We start from the raw sequence: 25299 nt of genomic DNA, 5'->3' as shown, positions 1-25299 counted from the left end.
GAAATATCACACACCTTGGGTGTTGGTGGTGGGAGACGTCACCGAGACAAGTGAATCTAAGTGTGCTAGGGATCGGTATGATGCGGTGGCTAACTTACTGGATTCCAATCCACAGGGCCCGGGTTCGAATCCCGGAGGTGGCAGATATTTTCAATGGTATCCCGATTCCTACTTTAAGTGCTTTGTGAAGAGTACTTTGAGTGAGTACGCCGTCCGTCGGTTGAGACGTTGAGGTGCGGACCCCCTTTGCGCCTTTCGTTAAGAGTGGGCTAAGTGGACTTTTCTCCACCCTTTATCCCTTTTTGTCCATTCATAATGGCGTAAATGACCTCAGCTGTCGGTCGCCTCCATTAAAAACTACTACCAAGTCTGTTCAGAGTCATCACCCGGAATAGAACCCGGGCCTTCCGGTCAATAGTCCAGTGCTCTACCCACTGGACTACAACGGCACCTTAAATTTTCCCTTTAACTAATGCTCGTAAACAGTATTATTGTGCTGTTATTGCGGTGGTATAACACTTGTTGGCATTATCATCACTATACTGTTATTACGCAAGTTGCTATTGCAATAAAACTATTTTCTCAAACGTTCTCTGGGATAGAGTAGGGGTATTCCAACCATCAGAGATTGCGAGAAATACTATTTTGTGAAAATCGCATAGTGATACAAAATTTAACAAGGAAAAAAACGTACACATATATTTGTTATGCTTGTGAGCGAATAGTTAAGGAGAAATTCAGATTTCTTTATAAATACATAAAAGTTAATTACTTTTGCGAGCAGAATATTTCAGTGCATAAACAAGGGACATGTGGCATTCTAAACCACCATTACATACACTGATAATTAAAACATATATCGTGTTTTTTATTGCTCTCCAAAATGTGTTTCCATGAGCATCTATTTTATCTTCCATCTATTCTTTTCAGAATATTCCCTCTTCGGTTATTCCAGTCACAACCATGACACTTCCAAAAACAGAAGTACGCAGTTGGGAATTGATCAGTCTCAATTGATGGTATATTCATAGCTTTGCGGATAAACACACGGGGATAAGTAAATAAACAATTAGATATTATAAATAAAGTTCTTGAAAAATACACATGAAAAGATACATACATATCTTTGAATAACATCTTCCGAAGAGCAAAGGTGGCTAGAGGATTTCCTTGCATCAAATCAGAAAATACTTCTCAATGCCCCTCGTAAATCGAATGCGAGATTTTGCAATTATAAAATGTGGAATGCTTCAAATTTCGAAGATTTCTATTTCAACAACGTCAATCCCAGAAGCGCAAAGCGATCTCGTAAATTCCTGCCATTTGATTCAACTCTTAAATACGGAACTGCGGAGCTCTATTAATGTCTCTTTGCACCAAAATGATGTCATTTCTATGACTTCATTGTCATAGAAATGACATTATATATATGCTAAGAGCTTAATTAAATGAGCTATTTCTAAGAAAACCCATCATGCACACCATTGGGTAATTTGAATATTATCGAATCGGGGAGGGGGGAAGGGAGGAATTATTTTAAGATTTGAAATACAATGCCTCAAGCATTTATAAGGATTTCTCTTTTGAGTGTACATAATGGAGCGCTGTAGTAAGAGAGGAAGACCAATTTTCTCCTCGTCTTTCTGACTTCGCCAATTTATTTTTGTATTTAATAAAAACATTAAAACCTACGATTTACTTTGCTAACGCAGCCATTTCAACGTGCCAGCTGGAATCGAAACGAACTGGAAAAAAACGACTTTCCTGCAAAAGGAGAAGGGATAAAGAGAAAGTAATAATGAAAAAGAAGGTATCCTTGACCTTTCGGCCACTCTCTCCCACCATATTCAGCCCACTCGCACCCATAATATATCACGCTAAAATCGCTCCCACAAACACAGTTCAAGTGTGTTTGACTCTATTCTGACCTATTTTGTTTCATTATCTATCGCCAATGAATTAATGCGAGCCAATTTTGTATGCTGTTATGTCAATCGTTATCTTATAAACCGACCGCTGATCTGTTTCCGGATTGTGTTCGTGCCAAGAAACGAGACAACACTCAGGATGAGATCACTGGCAATCTTTCTAGGAGATAGTAATCTTTCGAATTTGAAAAAGAAGGGAAGAAGGTTGAGGTAATATCTTCATCAGCGTTCATAAACCTTAGAATTGATTTTACCCAGACATCCTTCCGATAGAGATAAAGGTAAAGTTTGACGTAATATTAAGATGGCGGTGTTCTAAATTTATTTTTTTAAAGTGATGATGGAGCACTGAGGGAGGAGGGGAGAATGGGAGATCAATAAACGGGTGACATAACGCTGGAAATTCGATATTTTTTACGGTTTTAATATCCAGTCTCAAGTCTATAGTTTGAGTATGTATACATATCGTAAATCATAAGAGGCAGTGAATGAGAGTGGTACTAGGTCAACACTTCGTACCACGACTGAAACCATTCCCGTCGTCAACGGATGAATCATTAATTTTAAAATAAACGAGTGCTGGAAAGTATCACGTTGCATTAACGGGCTATTTCTCATTAGTAGGGGTCGCTGTATCGTTCCGCGATGCAGAAAATTTGATTTGTATGAGATGTTTGCTCAGGTGGCTGCGTCTCAATCTGCAGACAACTCTGACGGACTCCCTAAATAAAATCGTTGCTGGAAATTATATTGATCCAAACCACATGAATCTTGGAATTTTGAGACGAAAAATCTAAGCTGGTTTCAAACGCCTCTGACACTTTGAAGTCCCAGAAAATAAGACGCTAATTCCATTCTGGTCATTGAAGGATGACGGTGTAGTGTTCTTCCGCACAAATCAAAAGTCATATTACGATACAGGGAAGCGAATACAAATGCATGGTCATTGGGTGTTAGCGAGCGAAATGGAGAAGACCCGAAGAAATATTTTTCCCACATTGGTGCAAGTCCTTTAAAGGCGTAAGTGAGACTCTATTTAATAATGGAAAATACCTTAAAATCGTGAATTGGGTTATTTAATATATTATTATTAATGGGTCTCAGACCACAGGTTAAAGTAGTTTACGATCAAATAGAAAAGGCAATGGAATGTGTATGCCACTGTCACGTTTGTGAGGAGAACCACGATCCACTTAAAAACCCCTCTCCCATCTCCTGTCCCATTAGTAGATGTTGGAATCATAAATACTATTCGGAAACAAATCTAGAAATCAGCTGGGATTTACACTGAGAGGCGGCAATGTTTATTCATCATATCTTTACAAATTGTTATGGCATTTAGCATTTACTTGATTTGTCTCCTGCAGAGAGACGACGTGGAAATTTTTTGCGGATATCACGCCGTCTATAGCAAAATAAAGTAAAGGTCAACCATAATGCCATGTATTTTCATTTCTATTACATCACATGACTCAGAGAGGTTTAAAATAGAAACATGCATAATAAGGCTCCACTCTAGTCAAACGTGGTATCACAATGGGAGAAAAAAGTAGCCAAAGACATTAAAGAACCAATTCTATAGACCAAGACTCGCGAGAAGAACGAGAGAAATGAGGGGAAGGAGCGGATAAAAGTCCCACTGCATAGACTGCAATGACCATGCATAACTACCACTTACTTTATTTATTCTATTGGAATCTAAAAATGGCTAGAAGAAAGTAAATAGTGCATGCATGGTTCGCCTTCAGCGAAGGTACGCTAAGGGACTTTACATCTCTTCAGGAGCGGGAGTGAGAGAACGTATTGTTTATAATGGAGGAAAATTCGCATCAGTCGAGCAATATTGATACTAGGAATGGTCAATTACCGTTTGAAAAATTTGGATGATGCATTTACATTTGGTTTATTTCAAAATGCTGGAAAATAAATCACTCTGATTTAAACACAATCAATTTTAAAATAGTCTTCTTCTAAACGATTCTAATCAAAATCAAGATCCTAACAGTCGAACTCATAACATTTTGACATAAAAATCACTGTGGGTGATAGCGTCATTTAGTACCTACACTTTGTATGATCATGAATAGGCTGGTTGCATTGACTTTAATTGTTCTCAATGCCTCGCTAAATCGATTATCGTTTCAGTTATATTTTCAAATCTCATATAAGATGCACACATCTTAGCATGCATCAGCTTCTTTGCTGTTATGACAAGATTATAAAAGAATGCATAGTATTATTTCTAAATAATATGAAAGGATTTACGAGGCTTTTACTACAAATCGACATTATTAATTAACTTTAAACCGAATCGTGAAAAGAGCCTCTGTTATATTTAGATACGTATTCAAGACTGAATATCAAGTCTCGAAATATCTTAAGAGTCGCCTACATATTAAAAGATTGCGAAAGTTACTAGCTTTATTTTAGAGTTGAATGGCAATTATTAATACGAGCTTTAACCCCACATTAAACCTCGATTTATAATAATTGAAGTAAAAACAGAATGAAGTAAACTATCAATCTAATTATAAGTATTTGAAAACTTATAGTCTTTTCAAAGAAATTTATAACAGGAATCGAGAATTTCGGCCAATACAGAGTCAAGGATGAAGCAAACTGACGTGATAAGATGCTCAATACGACTCCAGTAGAGAAAATGAGAAAAGAATGACTCGCATTGGGTCTCGTGTCGCGCCAATACTATTTATGGGTTACCATCGCCATAATGAGTCCTTAGAATGTGGACAGCGTAAGAGGACCGACTAGTGGCATATCAACTAATGGAATTCAACGAAACGCATTGCTAAGCTACCGGGAACTTGTATTGATATTAAATCAATTGGTCCCACTCCATGCGGCGCTATTCCTTAAAGGTATGCCAACGCATACTCTCTCCTCTGTTCAAGTTTTGGAGAAGCCTCTAAGTACGCTGTACTTTTTCAATCCAGCAATGACACGTTTAACTGAATGACAAAAGCTTTATCATACAACGCAAAGGAAACCAAGATGATGTAGTTCGGCGAGAAATTTTATTGCACAGTAATTCAAAGCAAATGTCAAATTCCTTATCCTCACTTCACACTTTTGAGTTAAGCGAAGGAATATCCAAATGCAATCAATGCTCTTTGCCGTACTTAATTAACAGGGTCGGATTTCATACTGCATTTTTCACTTCATTAACCTGTACAGCCCAGCGTTGACGTTGATAATTTTCCTCACGGATCGCACATTATATATTGCATGCATTCATTGAATGATTATTGATTATAAATCTTGTCCGAAATATTACTACGACACATGCTTTCATTTTTTTTCGTTCTGTTCACGTATTCGGTTATAATGCAACATCATATTAATAACTCCAGATGCGTGCAAGTGGAGATTAGTTACGTCAGTTGGTTAAGCTACCTGACATTAAGAATGACGGTACTTAAAAATACAACAAATTCAAAGCGTAGAAATCACTCGTTGATTTAGAATTTGAAACCTATCATATTTTAATGCACATTAGCGGATGACTTCGTTCAAGTTACTGTCGTGGTATCTCCCGCAGTTTCTTTGGAAATTATGGTACCTAATGATTCAATATATCAATATTGGAGCTAAGGAATTTAATGTCCTCCAGCAGGAGGAAAGTGCACTAAATTGCAGAACTCAGCTGCGACCCACATTATTCGTCTATTATTTTATCCAGAATGTAAAGAATAATAGTAAAGATTATACAAACGTATGAGTAATAACAGAACTAAGTAATAATATGCAAATATTGCTATCCCAATAGCAAATCCCAATATCCGTTAATGTTTGGTAATTAGATTTTACGATTACTGTTCTCGGAACGAAAAGAAAAATCAACCACTCATCACGACATCAATGGTAAAAATAACTGTAAAATCGCACTAAAACTGTAGCAAGATGGGACCTGAACCGCAAATATAATTCAGTTGGCTTAAAAGGGCAGTAAATGCAAAAGCCACCTAGATTTCAGCGCAATATGGAGACATTTATCGACGAACAAAGACCGTAAATAAGGGAATAATTGCCATTTTTACAAAGGAGTTATGGCATTTTGAGTTTTGCAGCTGGTGCAAAATTATTCTGTTACTGAGGATACGAACAAAATTCCCCCACGTAATGTGACCCATGATGTGTCTGGGCTCATGATGGGTTTCAATTTGTGGAATCCTCTAATTAAAAACAGAACATCATAGCTCTGCAATAAAGTATCACCCTACTAATTATTATCGTACCAAGATAACGAGGAATTAATAATTCGAATGGTTGGTATCCTAGGCAAGAGATTACATTAAAAATTACAGACGGAGTAAACATTTATGCATAAATTGCAGATTCTAAAATCAAGAGGGTTAACTGAGGAATGTAACGTTGGCCAAAAAAATTATCTACGAGGTTTTGCACACATTTGTAATACGATGATGTCATTCAAGACTCATGAACGCTTAATTGTCAATAATGCAATGGAATACGGACGTATGGAGAAAATGATAAAAATTAAATAATTTACTCGGTGTGATACAATTTCATCAAATGCGGTTTGCATCGAATATACATTGGTTTCATTAGCATTTAACAGAGCAAACTTAGATTCGGTAAAATAAAGTACATCTCGCAAAGCACTTCTATTGTTTCGTCATGGACATTTTTGTGAAGGGTTTCCTGACGGATCGCCATTCTTCTCTGATCAGAGGGAAGAAATAAATTTTGGTGCAGATAGTTAAATTTCTCAAAAAAATTCTGAAAAATTTAAGAGGAAAAAGAGGAGCCATCTGAACAAAGAAATTAGGGAGAATGAAAGAGAAGTACGGTATAAGGACGGATGTGCGTGGAAATAAAAGTTAATGGCTAGCTATTCGTTTAAAACATTCGAAGGTTATCTCAGCTAGAATTGCCCTCCGGAAGAGGAAGTTTTTCGCTTCGAGGCCTTAAAATGAGACGTATTAACGAGATTTAAACCACATAAAACAGAGAGAAAACTACCAATTAACCGATTTTAATGGAAATTCAGGGGAATGGATCAGCTAAAAACTCTTTTAATCTTTACGCAGGTGTCTGGTAAATACCTAGAAGGATAAATTGACATGAAAGATAGATTTTGTAATAAAGTGAGGGTAACTTATGAAAAAAGAGATCCTTTTATGGTGCAATAATGCTTTCACAATGAATTGAAAGTATAATAGTAAATATATAAACTACGAAACATTTTTGCACCTAAGGTGCATATTTTATTACATACATGGTATGAATAAAAAGTATCGGGAACAATTTTTTCCTAACGTGACTGCACGCCGCACCATGTAAACTCGGTGGTGGGGGTCTGAACTTCAATTAGCGCTAAGAGCCAATTGCTTGTGGACGTTGGTTCAGGCTAGATCCTGTTTTTTTGTGTACCCCTGTCGAGTGACTCGGTGCAAGCGCAAAATGTAACGAACGATTCAACAGCGGTAAACCATCAAATTTGGTGTTGAACTGGGAAAATATGGGTACGGAAACGTTAGGCTAAATTTGGATAGTATTTAAGGATGAAAACATGTCACAAGCTGCAGTTTTTAAGTGGTACAAACACTTAAAAGATGGCAGGGAGAGTGTGGAGGACGAGCTCCTCGCTGGATAGCTGTCGACTTCAAGAACTGACGACAACATGCAACCATTACGTTAAGTGCTGAATTCCGAAAATATTTCCTTGAAATAATTTAGACGCGAATAACTTACTACAAAAAATGAATGCTTTACGTCGAAGGCTCGATAAATGAGAAAGTATTATACATTCTCCGATGTACTAGGGGAAAATGATTGGCATGAAGATGATCTGTAATCCCATGTGTAACGAACGTTCTGAGGAGCTTGGTGCGCAGAGTAAATTGGTTTGCAACGGTAATTGAAGGTTTCAGATGTAAAGTAATGTAGTGATAGATTACCGCAAATCTCTACTTTTTGTACTTCTTTCAGTCATGATACAATGCATTGATAAGATTCCAACTCTCGAATTTTTCCCAATATTCCTAACGAATGTTTCTCCATTTTCTAAATTCCGCCTCGTCGTTTCTCTTGACAACAACCAACCTCAATGGAAATTGAAATGATAAATACCGCATTATGATTAATTTAGCAGGAATCATGATTTACATTTTTTACATAATTTTTTTGACCAAAATATGATCGCTTCAATTCGTCATTTTTAAAATGGCGACACCCAAGCTCCCCGTAAACTATGGTAAAGTAAAGGGGTTGCACCAACATGAGCCATAACGATACCTGCTCATTTCACGGTGACTACTTGCATCGCCACAGAATATTTCAGTTTCGGCTCTTGCAGTCGCTTATACATGAGGTTGCCGAAGCAAAGCTATGGCTGCTTTTACGCCTAAAAAGAACATTCTTCTCAATTAAACATTCCCCTGATAGCATATCATACCAACTTCTTCTCATTAATTACGCCGTGTTTCCGTAGATTTTCCCAAGTTTTCCTAGTATTTTCCTTAGACACCCTAAGCGAAAAATACCTAGGAGAAGGACATACATGTAGATGTTTAGGTAGCGTAAACGAGGGATTGGAAGAGTATTGGGAGAGGAAGGAGTCTTTTTCAATTAGAATTTAATGGAAGCGTAATATTTGAAATATATTTCCGACTATGAATTTATCAATAGCAAAACCTCAAGATTTTCACTGGACTTGATGACTGCATATTTACGAATAAAAAGGATTCATTAATTTAAAATAAAATTTTTTCCATAATTTGGCGGTAAAAGTTAACCGGGAGATCAGTGACATTTCCTAGGAATATAACGCTATAAAAAAGTTGAAAGTGTACCGCTAAAACATGACAGTTATTTACAAAATGTAAACTTATAGTTCGCTATTCCACCTCCGGTCAAATGTCAGTCCTTGAACAATTCCGATTTGCGGCATACACTATTTCTATTTCGATGAATATATATATATAAAATTTATTTTAAAAATAAAATTAGTATTTAATATTATAGTCAAATATATAATATTATAATGAATATTTAATATTCAATTAAAATATCCTTAAGCCATAAATGACTTTTACATCACTGTAAAAGGAAAGGAAAAGGAGGGGAATACTAAGATTGCATTGGTGATTTACGGGGAAGGTTATATCCTCGTTTATCCTTTCCATTAATGACCGTTACTCACAATTTAAGATGAAGGATGTGATAGGAGGAATGAAGGATCTCAACCTCAATGAAAACGATAATTTTATCCCAACACTTGAGATTGTTGAGATAGAGGAAAATACAATGTTGCTGACTTGAGATTGTTGAGATAGAGGAAAATACAATGTTGCTGACCTGTTTCTGACGTCTTTCCAGGCAACTCTGGCCATTCTAGACAAGCTAGAGCTGGAGAGCGGCGAGGGCGCTCGGAGCGAGGAGGAGGAGGCCCGGAGATTCGGCTTCGAGGAGGCATATCACGAGGGCCGCCTGACGCGTTGGCAGCGCCTAAAGCCGAGACTCTGGGCACTATTCGACGAGCCGCACTCTTCGCACGCTGCAAAGGTAATGGGCGAAGGGAGATTTGACATTTTTCTCTTAATGTAGCACCCATCACACCTAAAGATCGTAATTTATGATCAGGAAAGGATTTGTATGTAAATAAGGGGAACAGATAGGCCCTTTTCTGGCTTATCCAGCATCACTTAATACGCCAAAGCATAACGGGATGGAGTATCGAAATGTGGAACTAAAAGGGGGCACAATTTGGGATTAAAATTAACTTAAAAAAAACTAACTACTAAAAAACACGTGGTCTGGTTAATACAAATATTTCATTACCGATTTAATAGACCACAACCTTTGTCTGCTGCCTCCATCAATAGCTACTAATAATAACTGAAATTAATTGTCTTTATCACAATAACGACTACAAGTTACGGAATCAGGCTGTTGATTCTAAAGATTTTGGACTTAATCAGGTCTCGTATCGAATAAAGATATGATAAAACTATGCTGATAATATTCCAGTGAGAATTTAGCAGATAAAAATTAAATTTTAACCATTGGCAATAAAATATAGCAATTTAAGACAAATCAAAAGAAACGATAGTACATTACTACATACGACTATTACGCACTGACGTAATCGCCGTTCGCTGCAAACTCCTTCGAAAATTTAAAATCAACGATGCCTTTTCAAATTATTCCATAGATATCCACCGCGGTCTCAACACTACCATAGAAATCAACCTGAAAAATGGTTTTTCAGACAGAGTTTTCCTGTAATAAGCCCAACAGCGCGTGCAATTCAATCATCAGGGTAATAAGCGGTTAGCAGATTCTTTCCATATTACGCGTATGGTTTCCCATTATGTGCTAGATGTTACCCAAAATAATAAAAGGCCTGGTTTGAGCTGAGGTTCCCTAACGGTGTCAACCGGATTCAAACATAAGCCTCCCGGTCAATAGTCCAGCGCTATACCCGTTTCACTGTCACGAATCTATTCCACAGATACGTGTGAGTGAATGCGTATTAGTGACTATTCAACACTCCACCGACGTGTAGTACAAAATTAAGACATTCAAATACTAAGGGAATGAGAAATGAAAATATAAGTTCAGTTACGTTGCAAAAAACCGCTTGACTTTATGCTAATTTAAATTCTGTTCTTAACGTTCGCTATTTTGTGTTTACTCCTATTGGTTTTATTTCTATGTTACTCACCCCAGGATAAATTAATTGAACATTTATTAGCCCTGAATTTCGTCCAGGGTTTCATTGCTATCAAATTCCCATCCAAAAATCTTAACTATCCTTAATTATCCCATAGTTTTTTCATTTAACCAATAACCACAGCATTGTATAATCGTACTATTTTTATGCTCACTGGTAGTTACCTTTAAAGTATGATATAATTTTCAGTTCAGGATAGGTAGCGGCTTTCAGAAGTATTCCTATACCAAAAGGTCTTATATACAGTTTCTTTTCACATATCGTAGTATAATCTACTGTTTGTATGAAGAGAGGACTCCTCTGTCACCTTTCAAAAATCGCCGAAAATGCCGCGGAGCCTGAGTCTCAGAAGTGAGATGATTGAAGTTGAAGTATCTATGGTCGTCCTCCCTTTCTTCTCTCACCCATTCAACCCAGGAAGCACTTTTCCTCTTGACAAGGGACGCACGGCTGTCACGCCAGAACGAAAATAAACAATTTCGAGAAAGGAAAATATCGGAACCTCAAGCCCGAAGGCACATAAAGGTTTTTTCTGTTAAATGACTTATTTTTCCGGAAAAAAATGTCTTCCGCCATGAAAAATGATTTTGGAAAGGCAATAGTCAATGGCTAACATACCTTTCCTCTCTAGGTAGGTTATTATATATGTGCATATATATATATATATATATATATATATATATATATATGTATGTATATATATATATGTATATATATATGTATATATATATATATGTATATATATATATATATATATATATATATATATATATATATATATATATATATATATATGAGTGTGTATATATGCGTATATAATAAGTTTATGAGAGCAATATAAGCGAGTTTTTCATTAATATTTTTTATTCAAGTATACATGTGTGTGTATCAAACATTTGTGAACGCCGGTGTAATTCTCTTCTATATATTAATATAAATAAATAAATTTAGTGTGTTTTAATACATATATATCTATGTGTACATACAATATATTAATATATATATATATATGTACATACAATATATTAATATATATATATATATGTACATACATAATATTAATATATATATATATATATATATATATATATATATATATATATATGTATATAAATTTTAATAAGTAATAAAATGAAGAAAACAATTTCAGAGGAAAAAATCACTCGCCTAGACCGGAATTCGAACCCAGATCCCTCAATGTCTGGTCGAGTGCTTTAGCCGACTGGATCTGGGTTCGAATCCCGGTCAAGGTGAATGATTTTTACACTCTGAAATTGTTGTATTGAAATGCCCATTAGCGGATGACTCCGTTAAAAGTTACTGTTGCGGCATTTCCCGCTGTTTCTTTGGAAACAAATCAGGTAATGTTTAGAGGAATCGGATTAGATCCATGGTAACATTACATTTGAAAACCATTTACAACGGACACTAAGTGCATTAATTATAAATAGCAGCACTGCAAATATATTTTATTCATTAATGAATTGTACTAAGGGGAGAAAGCAGGTGGATTAGTCTAATGAGGGTATATTTCCAATTTTGTTCACTATTGGTTTCATTTTGCAGCACCTACTTTCGATAAATTTAGAAGAAAACCTTCAGGAAACAAGATCTATATCCTATAACAGGCAGCCCGATGGTGGTGATAGATGAATTTAAGCCACGTAACGTGCAAAAACCACTCCTTAGATTTAATTTCTGCACCATTCACCTCTGCTAAACACGTGAGAGTTGAATTTATGCGTTGTTTGAACTAAAGAAACTCCCTTTGGGGTGAATTAATCGGATTCGTGCTCACTTGGATCAATTATTTTCGCTGGTGCGAAATGAAACGAAATCGAACCTTTGCGCTGCCTACCAAACCACACAAAAGGACTGCCATTCACTTTTAATATTCTCTACCCTTTCCTCTCATCCTGTATTTCCTTTAGCTTTAACGCTTCGCCAGACTTTTCTTTCATGTCGAATCACTTCCTCCTTCCCTTTCCTTCCACGCCACTCTAACTTCATCACAAACCTCTTTCTCCATCAACTCAAATTTTCATTCATTTCCCCTCGGTCCAACCCTCTCTTAGCTTACCGCCCTTCAGGCTGAATTTCGATCAAAAGCCCGGCCCACCTCAACGTCTATTCCAGTGGAGTGTATTATACGATTGCTTACATTTTCTTTCTTTTCCGCTACCCACTTAATTCCCCACTTTTCCCTGTTTCAATGGGCGGTCTCGATTTTTTATGACCCTCCGTAGTCTGCAGAACCGTGCTTTTGGTCCAAGGTATTCTTCCTTTGCGTAGACTTTCCTATCAAAATATTATACGCGTAATTCTAGTATCATTTTACTCTAATAATGAGACGAAAGTGACTATGTACATTAACGAATAGACAGGTGGGCTTTTACGCATCATGTGTAGTCATTTTTGTAGTGTTCCAAACCATTTCGCTTCACCGGGGAATTTACTTATAAGAAAAAGATGGTCCAATTACCGGGGGGGATGTGTAACTTGCTCCTACGCCTAAACGGAAAATTAGTGATTGGGACCACACAATTGGTGTGAGAATTCTGGTAAAATTAAGTGATTTTACACTTCAGATACTCAATATCTCGGAACAACATTCCTGAAATACTTTGTTTTTTATTTTTTTATTATTTTTCAGGGTTTTCGCAGGTTTTTCACACCCCTTCTTCTTTGTGGGAGTTTTCCTGCGTGGGTTTATACTAGGGTCTTCAAATCTGAACTTCCTAGGTTTCCCCACAAAATTACATCTTGTTCTTATTCCTTTTCTTATATATGACTTTATGATTATTTTCATTTGTCTTTTTTATCGCTTATTATTTTTTCTTATTATTATTGTTGCGATGCACTTGATGAAGGGTTAAATGGAAGAAGTGGCCTTATGGTCTCAATTACGCTCGATTAAATACGTTTACCCATCTATCTATCAACCTAATTGAATAATACCAAGTACATGGGTTAAATGATGACACACAGGAAATATTCAAAAACCCATAATAAAAATTTAAAATCCAAGAGACCTTGTTTGGCCTCCTTTTTTTACAATATTAAAATTTTCGATAAGTGCAATAGCAAATTTTACATTAAAAATCTGATTTAATTACCGACTAGTCTTTCAATTCACCCTGATATTACATAATTCGCAAATTTTTCCATAACGGCTTTCTTCCAAATACGGTTTTCTATGTTGTTCTCAGCGGTTGATTTCAGGGTAATATTTGGCTTTGTTGAAAAACATTTCTATCTTAGTTTTCAATTCGAGCAAGACTGCAGTTTTCCCCCCATCGCATCTCAAATGATAATCTCCCTTTATTAAGACATTAATTTTCTAATAATCACATTTCGTTTTACTTATATTAAAAAACTATTGATCATCAAATCATGGCAATATTCAGTCGTGGATATTTTTACGGATTGCAACGCGTCTTCACAATAATTTAGTACGCGGTCTGGTTTGCTTTTCCTAAAAACTGACCATTCCTTCTTCCTCCACCTGAACAATTGTGAAGAGAACTGAAATACCAGATATAGAGAATTATGTTGAATATATATTAGTAGTCGTCACTTTAAACTACCTAGTTGAACTGCAGTAGCGAAAGCCATACTGTTACCAAGTATTATCGATGTAATAAAACCACGAGTAGTAACAGGGGCGACTGAGAATGCCTTCCTACCGCTTAACTACCCCCACAACCACTGAAAATAGCAAGCGTAACTTCAAGGATAAAGGTTATCAATGCTACTCTGTAATATCTCTGTAATTAGTCTGTTTTAAAAAATACGACACAGTATATATTCAGAAATAATTCCAGTTTCCTCAAAATTTCATCGTGCACCCACGCTTTTTAAGAATGCACGAGTGTATTTGACTAAAGGGCGAAATCTTAAAGTTGTACATCCACTCGGGACGCATTGTTTGACAAATATCATAAGGTTTTCAAAATTATCGTGAGGAAAGACCTTAATAACGAGGAAGAATTGCTGCAGACCCAAGTATCACAATTAAAAACAAGAGTTTTTGCATTTGAAACCAGAGCTTATTAAAGAAACGGGTGAACCGAACAATATATTTTCGTTGGCTAATAAAGCGTAATTGTCAGAACCGTTTGTTTTGCAAGTTTATTAGCAATGAATGAAAAATTAGAAGTTATTTTTTATGCCTACATTCTTATTAATGAAGGTGCCTGCTTGAAGGGGTTGAATATTTAACAAGCTTTAAAATTGTCAACTATTCATGCAAAATATTTTTAAGACGTCGAGAAGACTCAGATATATATTTTTTCAAACGGCATCTAACGATTGAATTGAGTTATGAACAAATACGTATTTTCTTATACTTCCAAAGAGCTTAATATTATATGTCGGAATCTCCCAGGTACTAAATAATGAAAGACGTAAAGGCGACACAACAATTTCAGCAGCACTTAAAATTTGTAAATTTCAAGCATGGATCTAGGAAGAACTCCTATTTAAATATACGAAATTAAATCGCTCGTACGTTAAGATAGAGCACAAATGCAATCATTGATATAATCTGGACAAGGCATACGCGTAGTTGCAAAACAATGACATTCCTCTATTTACATGAATTTTTAATTGTGGACAATAACGAACTTATTTAATATAGACATCAAACAATTCCATGAAATGAAGCCTGAAAGTGCAAAGTATACTCCTCTTTCTACTCTATCATCATAAATAGGTCGCAAAAACTCTGTTGTTGATTGTTAAATGTCCATCTGGAATGCATTTTCAAATATCCAGATGAAGCTAAACCACTTATTTCCACTAGAAAATGGGAGATTCAACTTATTTCATCAATACCTTATGGATTATGAAGTCTGAGCTGAGTTACATATTTTAGAATATTATTTATTTCAGAATAGTTTTCAGCACAGTAGCCCAACAATCACATTTTTACACTAATTTTTCTGACAAAGACAAAAATTTACTCTTGTAGTGAATGTTTACATCTCACTATAATGAGTTTTCACCAAATGAGTATCCAACAAAAGTGCTTCCTCCTGCCGAAAAACGGTAGATTCACCTCATTAAATTGAAGTCCAAGGGCACGCTTTAAAATTTACGAGAACCACTCTTATTTTATAGGATAAACTATCGCAAGCTAAATTGAAACCTTTTCTTCATTCAGTTTCATAATTCGGGACGGTTTTCCTCACACTTTTTCAAAAATTTTCTTTTATAAAACGTTTATTCCTGACGAAAATACAACAAAACTCGGAGAGAAAATTTTCATGGGAGATAAATACACGCGTGACACACAGGAGAGGATATGTGCATAAGGTGAATCGAAGCTAACCGAAACTCTAACTTTGTATACAAAATGTATGATTATTCCATAGGATTGAAACTATCTCTTTGCAATTATTTGCAATCAATAAAATCTTTATGTTCAGGAACCTGAGACAAAAGTTCAATGATAACCAATCAAACCGTTAAGAAAAAGTTTGCATTCAAACATAAGTACGTAAAATTATTGCTTACATTAAAGTATGAGATGAAATTATGGGCAAGAGATTACTAATCTCTTTTCTATGCAACTGTAATATTTAAAAGAATCAAACGCTAAGTTCTAATTGTGAGGAATATATCCCTCAGTTAGTTATCGCTCATAATTTTGTGATTATGGACTACAGAAATCGGGGGCAGGTAGAGTTGTATGTTTGTCTCGAATGTACATAGCTAAAATACCATATGGATAGATGAGGGCGGATAATATAAATAGAAAAAAATAGCACAGGTTTCATTAACCCCGGCAAGTTAAAAACTACGCTTCAGTTACCGAGAAATAATTCTACCAAATTTATTAAGTATGGTGGTCAAGGTGCAGGACCATTCGATCAATTTGATAAATAGCTTGGATGATGGAGTATGATTGCACAGCTACTACAGAGTCCGCTTAATTATTCCTAGTCAGCTTCGTCGTAGCCTACGTTAATTTTTTCTTGCAACAGCCGTGGTATTCAATCAACATGAACAGTATAAATGTGCGAGAGATAGCATGTAGTGCCCCGTCGAAACCTACCTGACATTGCTGATCCATTATCTGTGAATTTTCCAGCGATGATACGTATTGATAAAAAATCCATTAGGTTCCTTCCGCCGAGAAGGGCCGTCGAACGACGAGACTGAATCAATGAAATTTGAAAACATTTATACCCCCATTATCTTAATTAAATAATTTATATCTAATCCTTTTGATTACATAAAAGAAATAATTAGTTATTCTACGTATATTTTATTAAAAACGACCTTGGTTTCGACTTACAAAGTCATCATCAGGTTAAGTACAGAAGACTAATAAAATAAATGTGGAATAACTAAGCATTTCTTTTCTGAAATGAATCGCTTCCACAAAGCGACGCCTAAAACCATTCTATTCCTTTTGGTTAATAATTGCATCATACTACCAGCCTTTGGTGGATCAACAATGACTCGATCACAATTCTATCTTGAAGATCATCATTACTTGAATTCGTTCAAGAGACAATTCCTTTGCTGATTTTCAGCGTTGGTATTGTCCTTTTGTTTCAGATTGCTCATTTCATGTCATCTCTGATTTCCTCAGGTTAGGCATTGATTTACATTCAAAGCTGATAGCTCTTGAAGTGGCTGATCTTGGATTCCTCTGCTATCTTTCGCCTTCCCTTATAACTATTGCTACTCCTGAACCTTCAGCTCAGCTCTCTCCGTCGATATCCCGGTTCATTTCCCACATTTATTCCAGCTCGTTTATCATGAGAAAATCTCATGCCACGCATACGGAACGCAACTTCTCACACCGAAAATCTTGACAAAATCCCAAGGAAACACGTGCGAGCAGTCTCAGAATACATCCCCGTCTGGTGTCGGAGTTATTCTTGCAGGAAACTGACACATGGCAGGGATGCAGCTGCGACGTAAATGCATGCATTCTCACGACTTCTATCCCTTACGGAAGGGAGTTGGGCGATAAAAACATGGGGCCGTTTTTAAAGTTGGGAAGGCGAGCAGTTAATAAAAAGAGGTTTTACTTACTTTTTTTCTATCTCCACTCATTCTCGCACCTAAGATCAATAAACCGCGTTAATCGACGGCAACTTACTCAAACAGTCCCCGTGAACTCTCGATCCAGAAATTCGTTAAAAAAATAAATAACCACCGTTGGTAATCATTCCCTCCCACGAAGTCTATCCTTCCTTTCAGGAGGTTTTTAAGTCACCGCTAGAGGCAGCTTTCCGAGTCGAGAGGGTATGGGTGGAGGGGGGGGGGGAAACAAAACGCTATCTTCGTGCTCCGACAGTTTGCTCATGGAACGAGCAAGCCTTTTTCACGCTGTTAAATTTCTCGTTACGCCTCCCGACACTTTTCACGACCATCCCCGCCCACAACCTCCCTCCTCCCTGTTACATAAGTGCACGCCGCGTCTCTGGCATTCGCTCCGCGGCGGTGGAAGAGAGCGGCGCTTCGTTTCCCTGCTTTATCGCATACCTTCCTATCCTGACGCCACTCCCTCCCTCCATCATAGCTAGCAAGGAGGACGCTCGCCCGTAAACTCCCGCACTCTTCCCCGCCGATTTCTTCCCCACCGATTTTTCCCCCGCCGGGGGGTTATGCAAAACACGCTTGGCATCGCATCTGGATGCTGAGAGAACTGGACCAGAAGGGAGAGAAAGGGATGGAGATGGAGGAAGGAAATTATGATAAAAAAACCTAACGAGTCTATAGATTACGAAGGATAGATAGAACCCATTTGGTTCAAAACTAAATCATTTTTTGAACGATGGTTATTTTTTTCAATAACTTGAGCGCGGGTTGAGTAATCCTGCGATCAAGTGTCTGTACCTGCGTATCATCATCTTTTTTCACAATTTAATTGTTCCCAGATTCCCTGCTGTGTATTACGCATGTTCCATCTCAGTACGTAGTTAAAAATATATGGCAAAAATACTAATCGCTGTGAATACAAATCAAATATTTTTAACTCGTTTAGTAAAATACGTTATTAATTAAGAATATACGGTAGGTATTATTTAAGATAACATTCAATATTTATGTATTTTGTATAGTTTTGGCATGAGATTTTGGCTAAAGCAATCATTTTGATGGAATTTATGCATTTGCGAGCTACCGGTCTATACCATTATCAACTTATCTATGCAAAAGCAACACAAAATATCTTAAACGCTTTCTAGCCAGTATACCAACACTTACAAATGAAAAGGTACACGCGGGACCAAAGAGAATATGACCTCGGGAATTTAAGTATCTATAACGAGACCAAAAGCGAGAGAATCCCGTAACTTCCAAATGTTATCGTGCTTTTTCAAAGGCCTATCATAAAATATGACTATCCTTCATACTAGCATTTTATGTGCAAAAACGAAGGCAAAAAGTTTTAGAGGCATTTAACAAAAAATACTGAACTGCGAAAAATTAAACAGGTTACTTGAGAGGGGAGAAGATATGAACTCGAGAGAGTTTAATGGCAGAAAAGAGCTAGTCTGATTTAAATTTTCAAACGTTTGCCTCCAAGCCCATTCCAAATGGTTTACCAGGAGGTAAAATTGTCAACAAATAATTAACGCAAGCGCATGTAGGCTTGCGTAAAACTCTGAGAGCTAAGCATCGTATATGGTGTAATCCCATCGGCACAAAAAATGTCAAAATTGTAGAGGTAAACGAAGACCTCATAACATCTCCAAATCACAGTCTGATTTTCCGCGAGACAAATGATACTTTCACGACTAAGGGTATGCACAGGGACAGGGTAAAATACAAATTAATGCATTTTGTGTGAAAAAAATACATTAAGAGAAGAAAGGCCGGGGGAGCGATTTATATCGCGTTTGTTTCGACCATCCCTTTTGGCTCGCTGAGTGCAGGGTAGAAGGGGTTGGGTCTCTGGCATGAGAGCGGAGAGAAGTGTGATTTACGGTCAGTCCTTCAGTTATGGATCGTAAAGTCTTCTCGAGCGTTCGGGATCGAAACGATTCGCCATGAAAGCGAGATACGGGCGGGCGGGATACAGCCATGAGAGGGAGGGAATGACAGCGAAAGAGAGATAGGAGTAGGTGGAAAGGGAAAGTCCAACACCAGGAGCCAACGGGCTATATAAGGGCCTAGGAAAGATACGAACCCGAGTGTATATACCGCATACGTAGATAAATACTCAGATAATACCTTGATTGAAATTGATATTGAAAATTCCGTCTTTTTCGGCATTAAGGTTCTAAAACCGAGGTGGTGAGTCTAATTTCCGCTCACTAGAGGAGAGATATTTTATGCGGTGAAAATTTCCCTCGTCAAAATATGTAAATCTTGGCGATGAAAATAAACTACGGTTGCTGCAGAAAAAACCTAGATATAGGCAAGTGAGAGGAGAAAAAAATGAGACTGACTATTGTCCAGACATTGATTAAAAGATATCTTTATGACTGAAATATGACCCTATATACCTTGAAGGAAAGTAGGATGACCTACTGGGATAGAAGGTTCATATATGCTCTATACAGAGAGCAAGTCAAAGCTATTGGATTTTGTGAAAGGCGAGGGAAAAACATTCCGAAACAAGAAGGTGATTTTTATAAATTAGGCCAAATCACTAGCGACGGGAGGAGCAAGAACGACATAATTATCAGAATGCAACTATTTTGAAGGGTTGCAATAATCTAATACTAGAATTGATATCGCATGATAGGATGATTTTTATGACCGTTTGTGGGCAGAAAAAATTTCCGTTGGGAAGCATTCAGTGATGGGTAGAATAGTTGCCAGCACCTCCAATTGTGTCAAATATCGGTAAGGATACAGAAATCAACCCTGAACCTCAATTTAGTTGGAATTAGGGCCATCCGTTAGTCCAGCACCTGCTAATTCTAAGATTACTTCCTAGAACGATATTTCACGGATCATATCGTGGTTTCTTACACCAATATTTCGTGATACAGCAAAAGAAGACATCTCGTTCCTTTACAAAATTGTTGAAACGCGATGGGAAATTTTTATCCTTGTACTGCCTTCACGGTAAATCACTAGCTAAAGCCATCTTAACATCGTTAATTTACTGCGAAAGTAGTACCAACGATATTCAAAGCGGATATGGAATGACGCACAAAGTGTTTGTGTTCTAAGAAAAGATAACATTAAATTTCCCATCGTGAATAATTAAATGCATAGGCCAAAATATGAATGAAATTTCCTGGTCATAATAAATGGCAGAGAAAAAGTAAAATTTGAACAACATACTTACTCATTATTAACATGATGGCTTAGGCATTACAATTTGGAGGAAAAAAACTAAATACAGGAAAAAATACTAGGCTATATAAATATTGAAGAGAGTATTCTATGGCTAGAAAAAAAGACGTGTTGTTATTTGCGAAGCCGAATTTTACTGATTAATTATTCAAGGTGAATAAAGGAACAGGCTAAAAGACACAAAGATGATTAAAAGCAAGAGTAGAGAAGACCTCTGGGTGCCCTTCATTCATACTGTATGTTTTTAAGGCACCATGTCTTCATGGTAAAGCACAAACGGCAGAGGACCTCCAACTAGTCATCTTTCACGGTTTATCACCTCGAGGGACCGAGATCGAATCCCAGAGGTGGCAGGAATGTTTGGTGATATCCCGATTCTTTAGGCTGGTGTCATGTGAATAGCACTTCAAGTGGAGTTCACCCTTCGGAGGATGGGACGCGTGGAACCCTTAGCGCCTTTTGTTTTAAGAGTGTGCTAATACCAACGCTGGTTTCTCTCTACCATTTTCCCCGGAATTCCCTTAATAAGCTGCCTTTCCCAAATTATTCACATCTATCCCTATGAACACGAATGCCCTCAGCTGTCGATCACCTCCCATAATAACTACCAACTATTGATTCTGCTTAAACTCCCCTACTAATACGAGAGGAAATCTAAAAGTGGAGGAGAAAATTCCAAGAAAATGGAGAGAAATCCAAGAAAGAGTGGAGAAGAATTCAAGAATAAAATCTATTCAAATGGTATATTACATCCTGAAAATGATGTATTTTCCACCGATATCAATGAACGTCATGACCATGTGAATTCGTCTTCAACTTATAATAATTTAAGAGGCTTATTTGGAAGCAAAAACCTTAAACAGCTTCTAACACGCCTCCGTAAAATCTAAAAATCCAAAAGTTTCAGTTGATTTTCACGTAAATTTGGCACGGTAGTCCATGACACCTCTGGGTACCCCTCACACATGCTGTGTGATTTAAGATTGATTAAATGAAATATATTTCCCATTAATTTATTTCACTTTGGTTCCTTGAAATTACTAGATAAACATATGTGACAAGTTAAATAATCAATGGACTCGGTGAGAAAGGATTAAATCATCGATAATCAATGACAACCATGTTAAAAGTCATGAACCCAGCGACTGAATATAGGCAGAGTATGTACTAAATGCTCAAATCTGAATATTTACCTCTATAAATCCAACCCCAAAGTTATATTAAAATATTAAGCCATCAAATTTCTTGAAATTCAATAAAATCAACGAGGTACACGTTCTTAAAGTACATTAGAAAGAGAAGAAAGAATACTTTCGTTTAATTATCTTTGATATTCACATAATTTCCGAGAGATTCCAAGAAAAAACGGCCCAAAACCGGTCTTTAGTTCTCTCTTCTTATCCCTGAGTGCTATTCAACGGGGCACAAGAAATTTTTCGCCATGTCACACTTAAGTTCTGACGCTCATGATTCATTCCCAAGTTTTTGCGGTTTCATTTCAATGCCAAATCATTCTTTCTCCTTCGACAGCAAACTTGGGAAACCTCGCACGTGATTTTATTTTCTGGAGTAAATGAAGGCCGGAGAACGGAGAGATGAGGAAGGGTAAAAAAAAGTGAAATTTCATTTTGATTTTACTGCAGGAATAAAGGAGCTGATGAATGTAGCGCGGGGTGGGGTGGGGGGGGGTGGACGGAGACGGGGCGAAGAATGGGAGAGGAAGCGGATAACAAGGGTGCGGTCCGGACTTGGCAAGGCGGCAGAGGAAAACTTTTATATGAATAGAGAAATAAGTTTAAAGGAAATTATTTTTGGGACCCAGGAGATGACGGAGAATGTGGCTTTCGAGCAAAGATATTCCATGGCTTATGGAAAACCGGGAATTTTCGGTGATTTAAAACTAAATCTCGGAAAAAGATATACGTATCTTACTCTGCTCGCAGAGTAAGATACGTATTTCTCCATTTACACAATAACTCGCAGGACACGGCACAGTCGTGTGGCATATGATTATAGAGCCCCATCCATTCAACCAATGAATTATAAACATATAATGAAACACATTCATAAATGCCAGTTTAGTATGATTATTTCTTTGTGCATTTCATTCTATATTTGTCTTGGTCTTGAATTGTGTAATGAGAAAATTAATCCCTGAACTTGTTAGTCCGATAGTATATCGCGTTTAAGCATGTTTAAGTTTTTTCGACCAATAGATCTAATTTGCAACTAAAATTAAGTACTCAATATGATAAGTTAAAGTGCTTGGCCGTTATTAGTAATGAAAATTATCTAATGTTAAATCTTCGCCTCAAGAACTTCCAAATTTCAGATTATCCAATCGTTGTAGTACTTCGCCCTTCCAATTTGTATTTTCCCAAAAATGTAGCGCACATTTTCTGGAGTTCATGCGAACTGATTTAGATGATGTAGTAAGATATGATTCGGAATATCTGCGTAAATGATTGAAGTATTTCTCGGCCTTAAGTAAGCAAATTGGATAAAATCATAAATGAATATCTAAGAGATATATCATCTGATGCAACGAATTTTTTCACTAATTTGTGAGACCATTTTATTCATGTATCTTTCTGTTGCTTCAGGATTTTATCCAAGAGCAAATCATAGTAGTGTGTGGTATCGGAAAAAATGGGTATAATTCAATGAAATCAATTGAATCTATAGTGACTTCATCCACTGGTAATAATTAATATAATTCATTGCAGTATCATTGAAGAGGGTATGTCTAGGATGAGAGCACTGGCTTGCAGAATACATGTAGATAGATCTGTTTATTGCAAATATAATTGAAGAAGTTATTCATTTTATGAAAACTCTAAGGGCAATCGCATTTAGCAATATGATTAATACATGAAAAAAAGATATTATAAAAAAGACTAGCATCAAATAAATTAAACGGGTACATTGAAGAAGTGGATATTTAGTTATTTTTTAAAGTAAAATCTCCTCCCAATTGCTCAACAATAAAATTGAATGTTCTTTCCTCTGATACATGCAGGTTCGATGGACACATTTTTTATCTATATGATATTAAAACATTTAAATGTAAATTACTAAGGATAAACTAAGTATTTCTATTGTATTATCTTGTCCTTGTACTCCAACAAGGGCTTTATTTGCTTTAATTACTTTCCTTACCAATCTAGAGGAATGCATTAATGAGATATTAAAGGCTATTTTCCATCAAGGCATTTTAAAGCAGCAAATGTAGCGCTAAACATGTATTTAAACAGAATTTTGTATTGAAAACTATTCACTGAATGTCTATGCTATGAAAATAGTTCATCAATAGAAAAAATATACATGGAGCAAATACAGAGCATTAACAGCGACTAATTGAACTTCATACTATGAATGAGTCAGTGGCAGATTAGAACGATATTTTATACCTCTCCGCAAGGTAAAATACGCATAAAAATTTCCACTGAAACCTACATTAGGTGCAGTAGTAAACAACTTGAATTAAATCCTCCAACTTCAAATCGGTGGAACAAGAAAGACAGAATAAAACTTTATTTAACAAAGCCAATACATTATGTGGCACAATAACGTGATCAGTAAATTGGACCATTCCGAAAAACAAACGAAAGTAGGATTGCCGGACATCGGAGCGAGAGCAGTAGGTGGAGAGTTGGAGAGAGTAATGTCCACATAGGAACACGGTTAAGTTTCGAAAGGGGTGGACCAGCTAGTGACAATTTCGTCGTGGGAAAGAGGTCGCCTTTCCACTGGTCAAACATTCATCGGATTACGACGGGCCCGTGCCCCACTCCCCTGAGGCAGATTACGGACATACGGGGGATCCTTGCGTGGATGGGGTTAGGACCGCTGCCATGGCGAAACTGAATAGCACAAGCGACGAGACTCGTCGCGTGGGACCGTACTGATGCGATAGCTTGCTTCCCTAAACCCGGCACCATGGAGAGCAAACACTTCAAAGCGAAGACAGGCGAAAGTCACGTTAAATAAAAAAATCACGAAAATCCACGAGTTTCTCCCGCTTTTCTCTCTCTCTCACTTCGACAGTGAATGCACCCTTGTATGCAAACTTTGATGGTGCATAGAAAGAGCTCATCCATGTATAAAGTAAAAAAACGAAAATAAAATTAGGAAGCCGCACAAAGTGAAAAATAATCCAGAGTTGTTTTTGGCACTTCACTCCGCATTGCGACTAAGCTGATATGATCGCACGCCCAACAATCCTCATTGAAGGGATTCGCCTTGCTTGATTCAGGCAGGAAAGCTATGCAACTTTCAACAATTCATCTATTTTTCAAACATACAGGCTGCATATTCATAGCTGAACATGACCACAAGAGAATAACCACTGTTAAAATAATGACCAAAAATTAACCGATGCAA

General features: G+C 36.9%; 1 protein-coding gene across 1 annotated transcript in view; it reads left to right on the top strand.

The window, feature by feature from the left end:
• Nucleotides 1-25299, top strand: part of LOC139696876 (potassium voltage-gated channel protein Shaw-like) — a 318999-nt gene that overhangs the window by 188465 nt on the left and 105235 nt on the right. The window contains 1 exon segment of the mRNA XM_071595756.1: nucleotides 9288-9473. Coding sequence (XP_071451857.1) covers nucleotides 9288-9473 — 186 coding nt within the window.

The sequence above is a fragment of the Hetaerina americana genome, unplaced genomic scaffold, assembly GCF_022747635.1.
Source record: "Hetaerina americana unplaced genomic scaffold, ioHetAmer1.1.p SCAF_7, whole genome shotgun sequence".
In the NCBI taxonomy this organism is placed as follows: Eukaryota; Metazoa; Arthropoda; class Insecta; order Odonata; family Calopterygidae; genus Hetaerina; species Hetaerina americana.
Note: the sequence above shows the minus strand (reverse complement) of the source record. Positions and strands in the feature narration are given on the sequence as shown.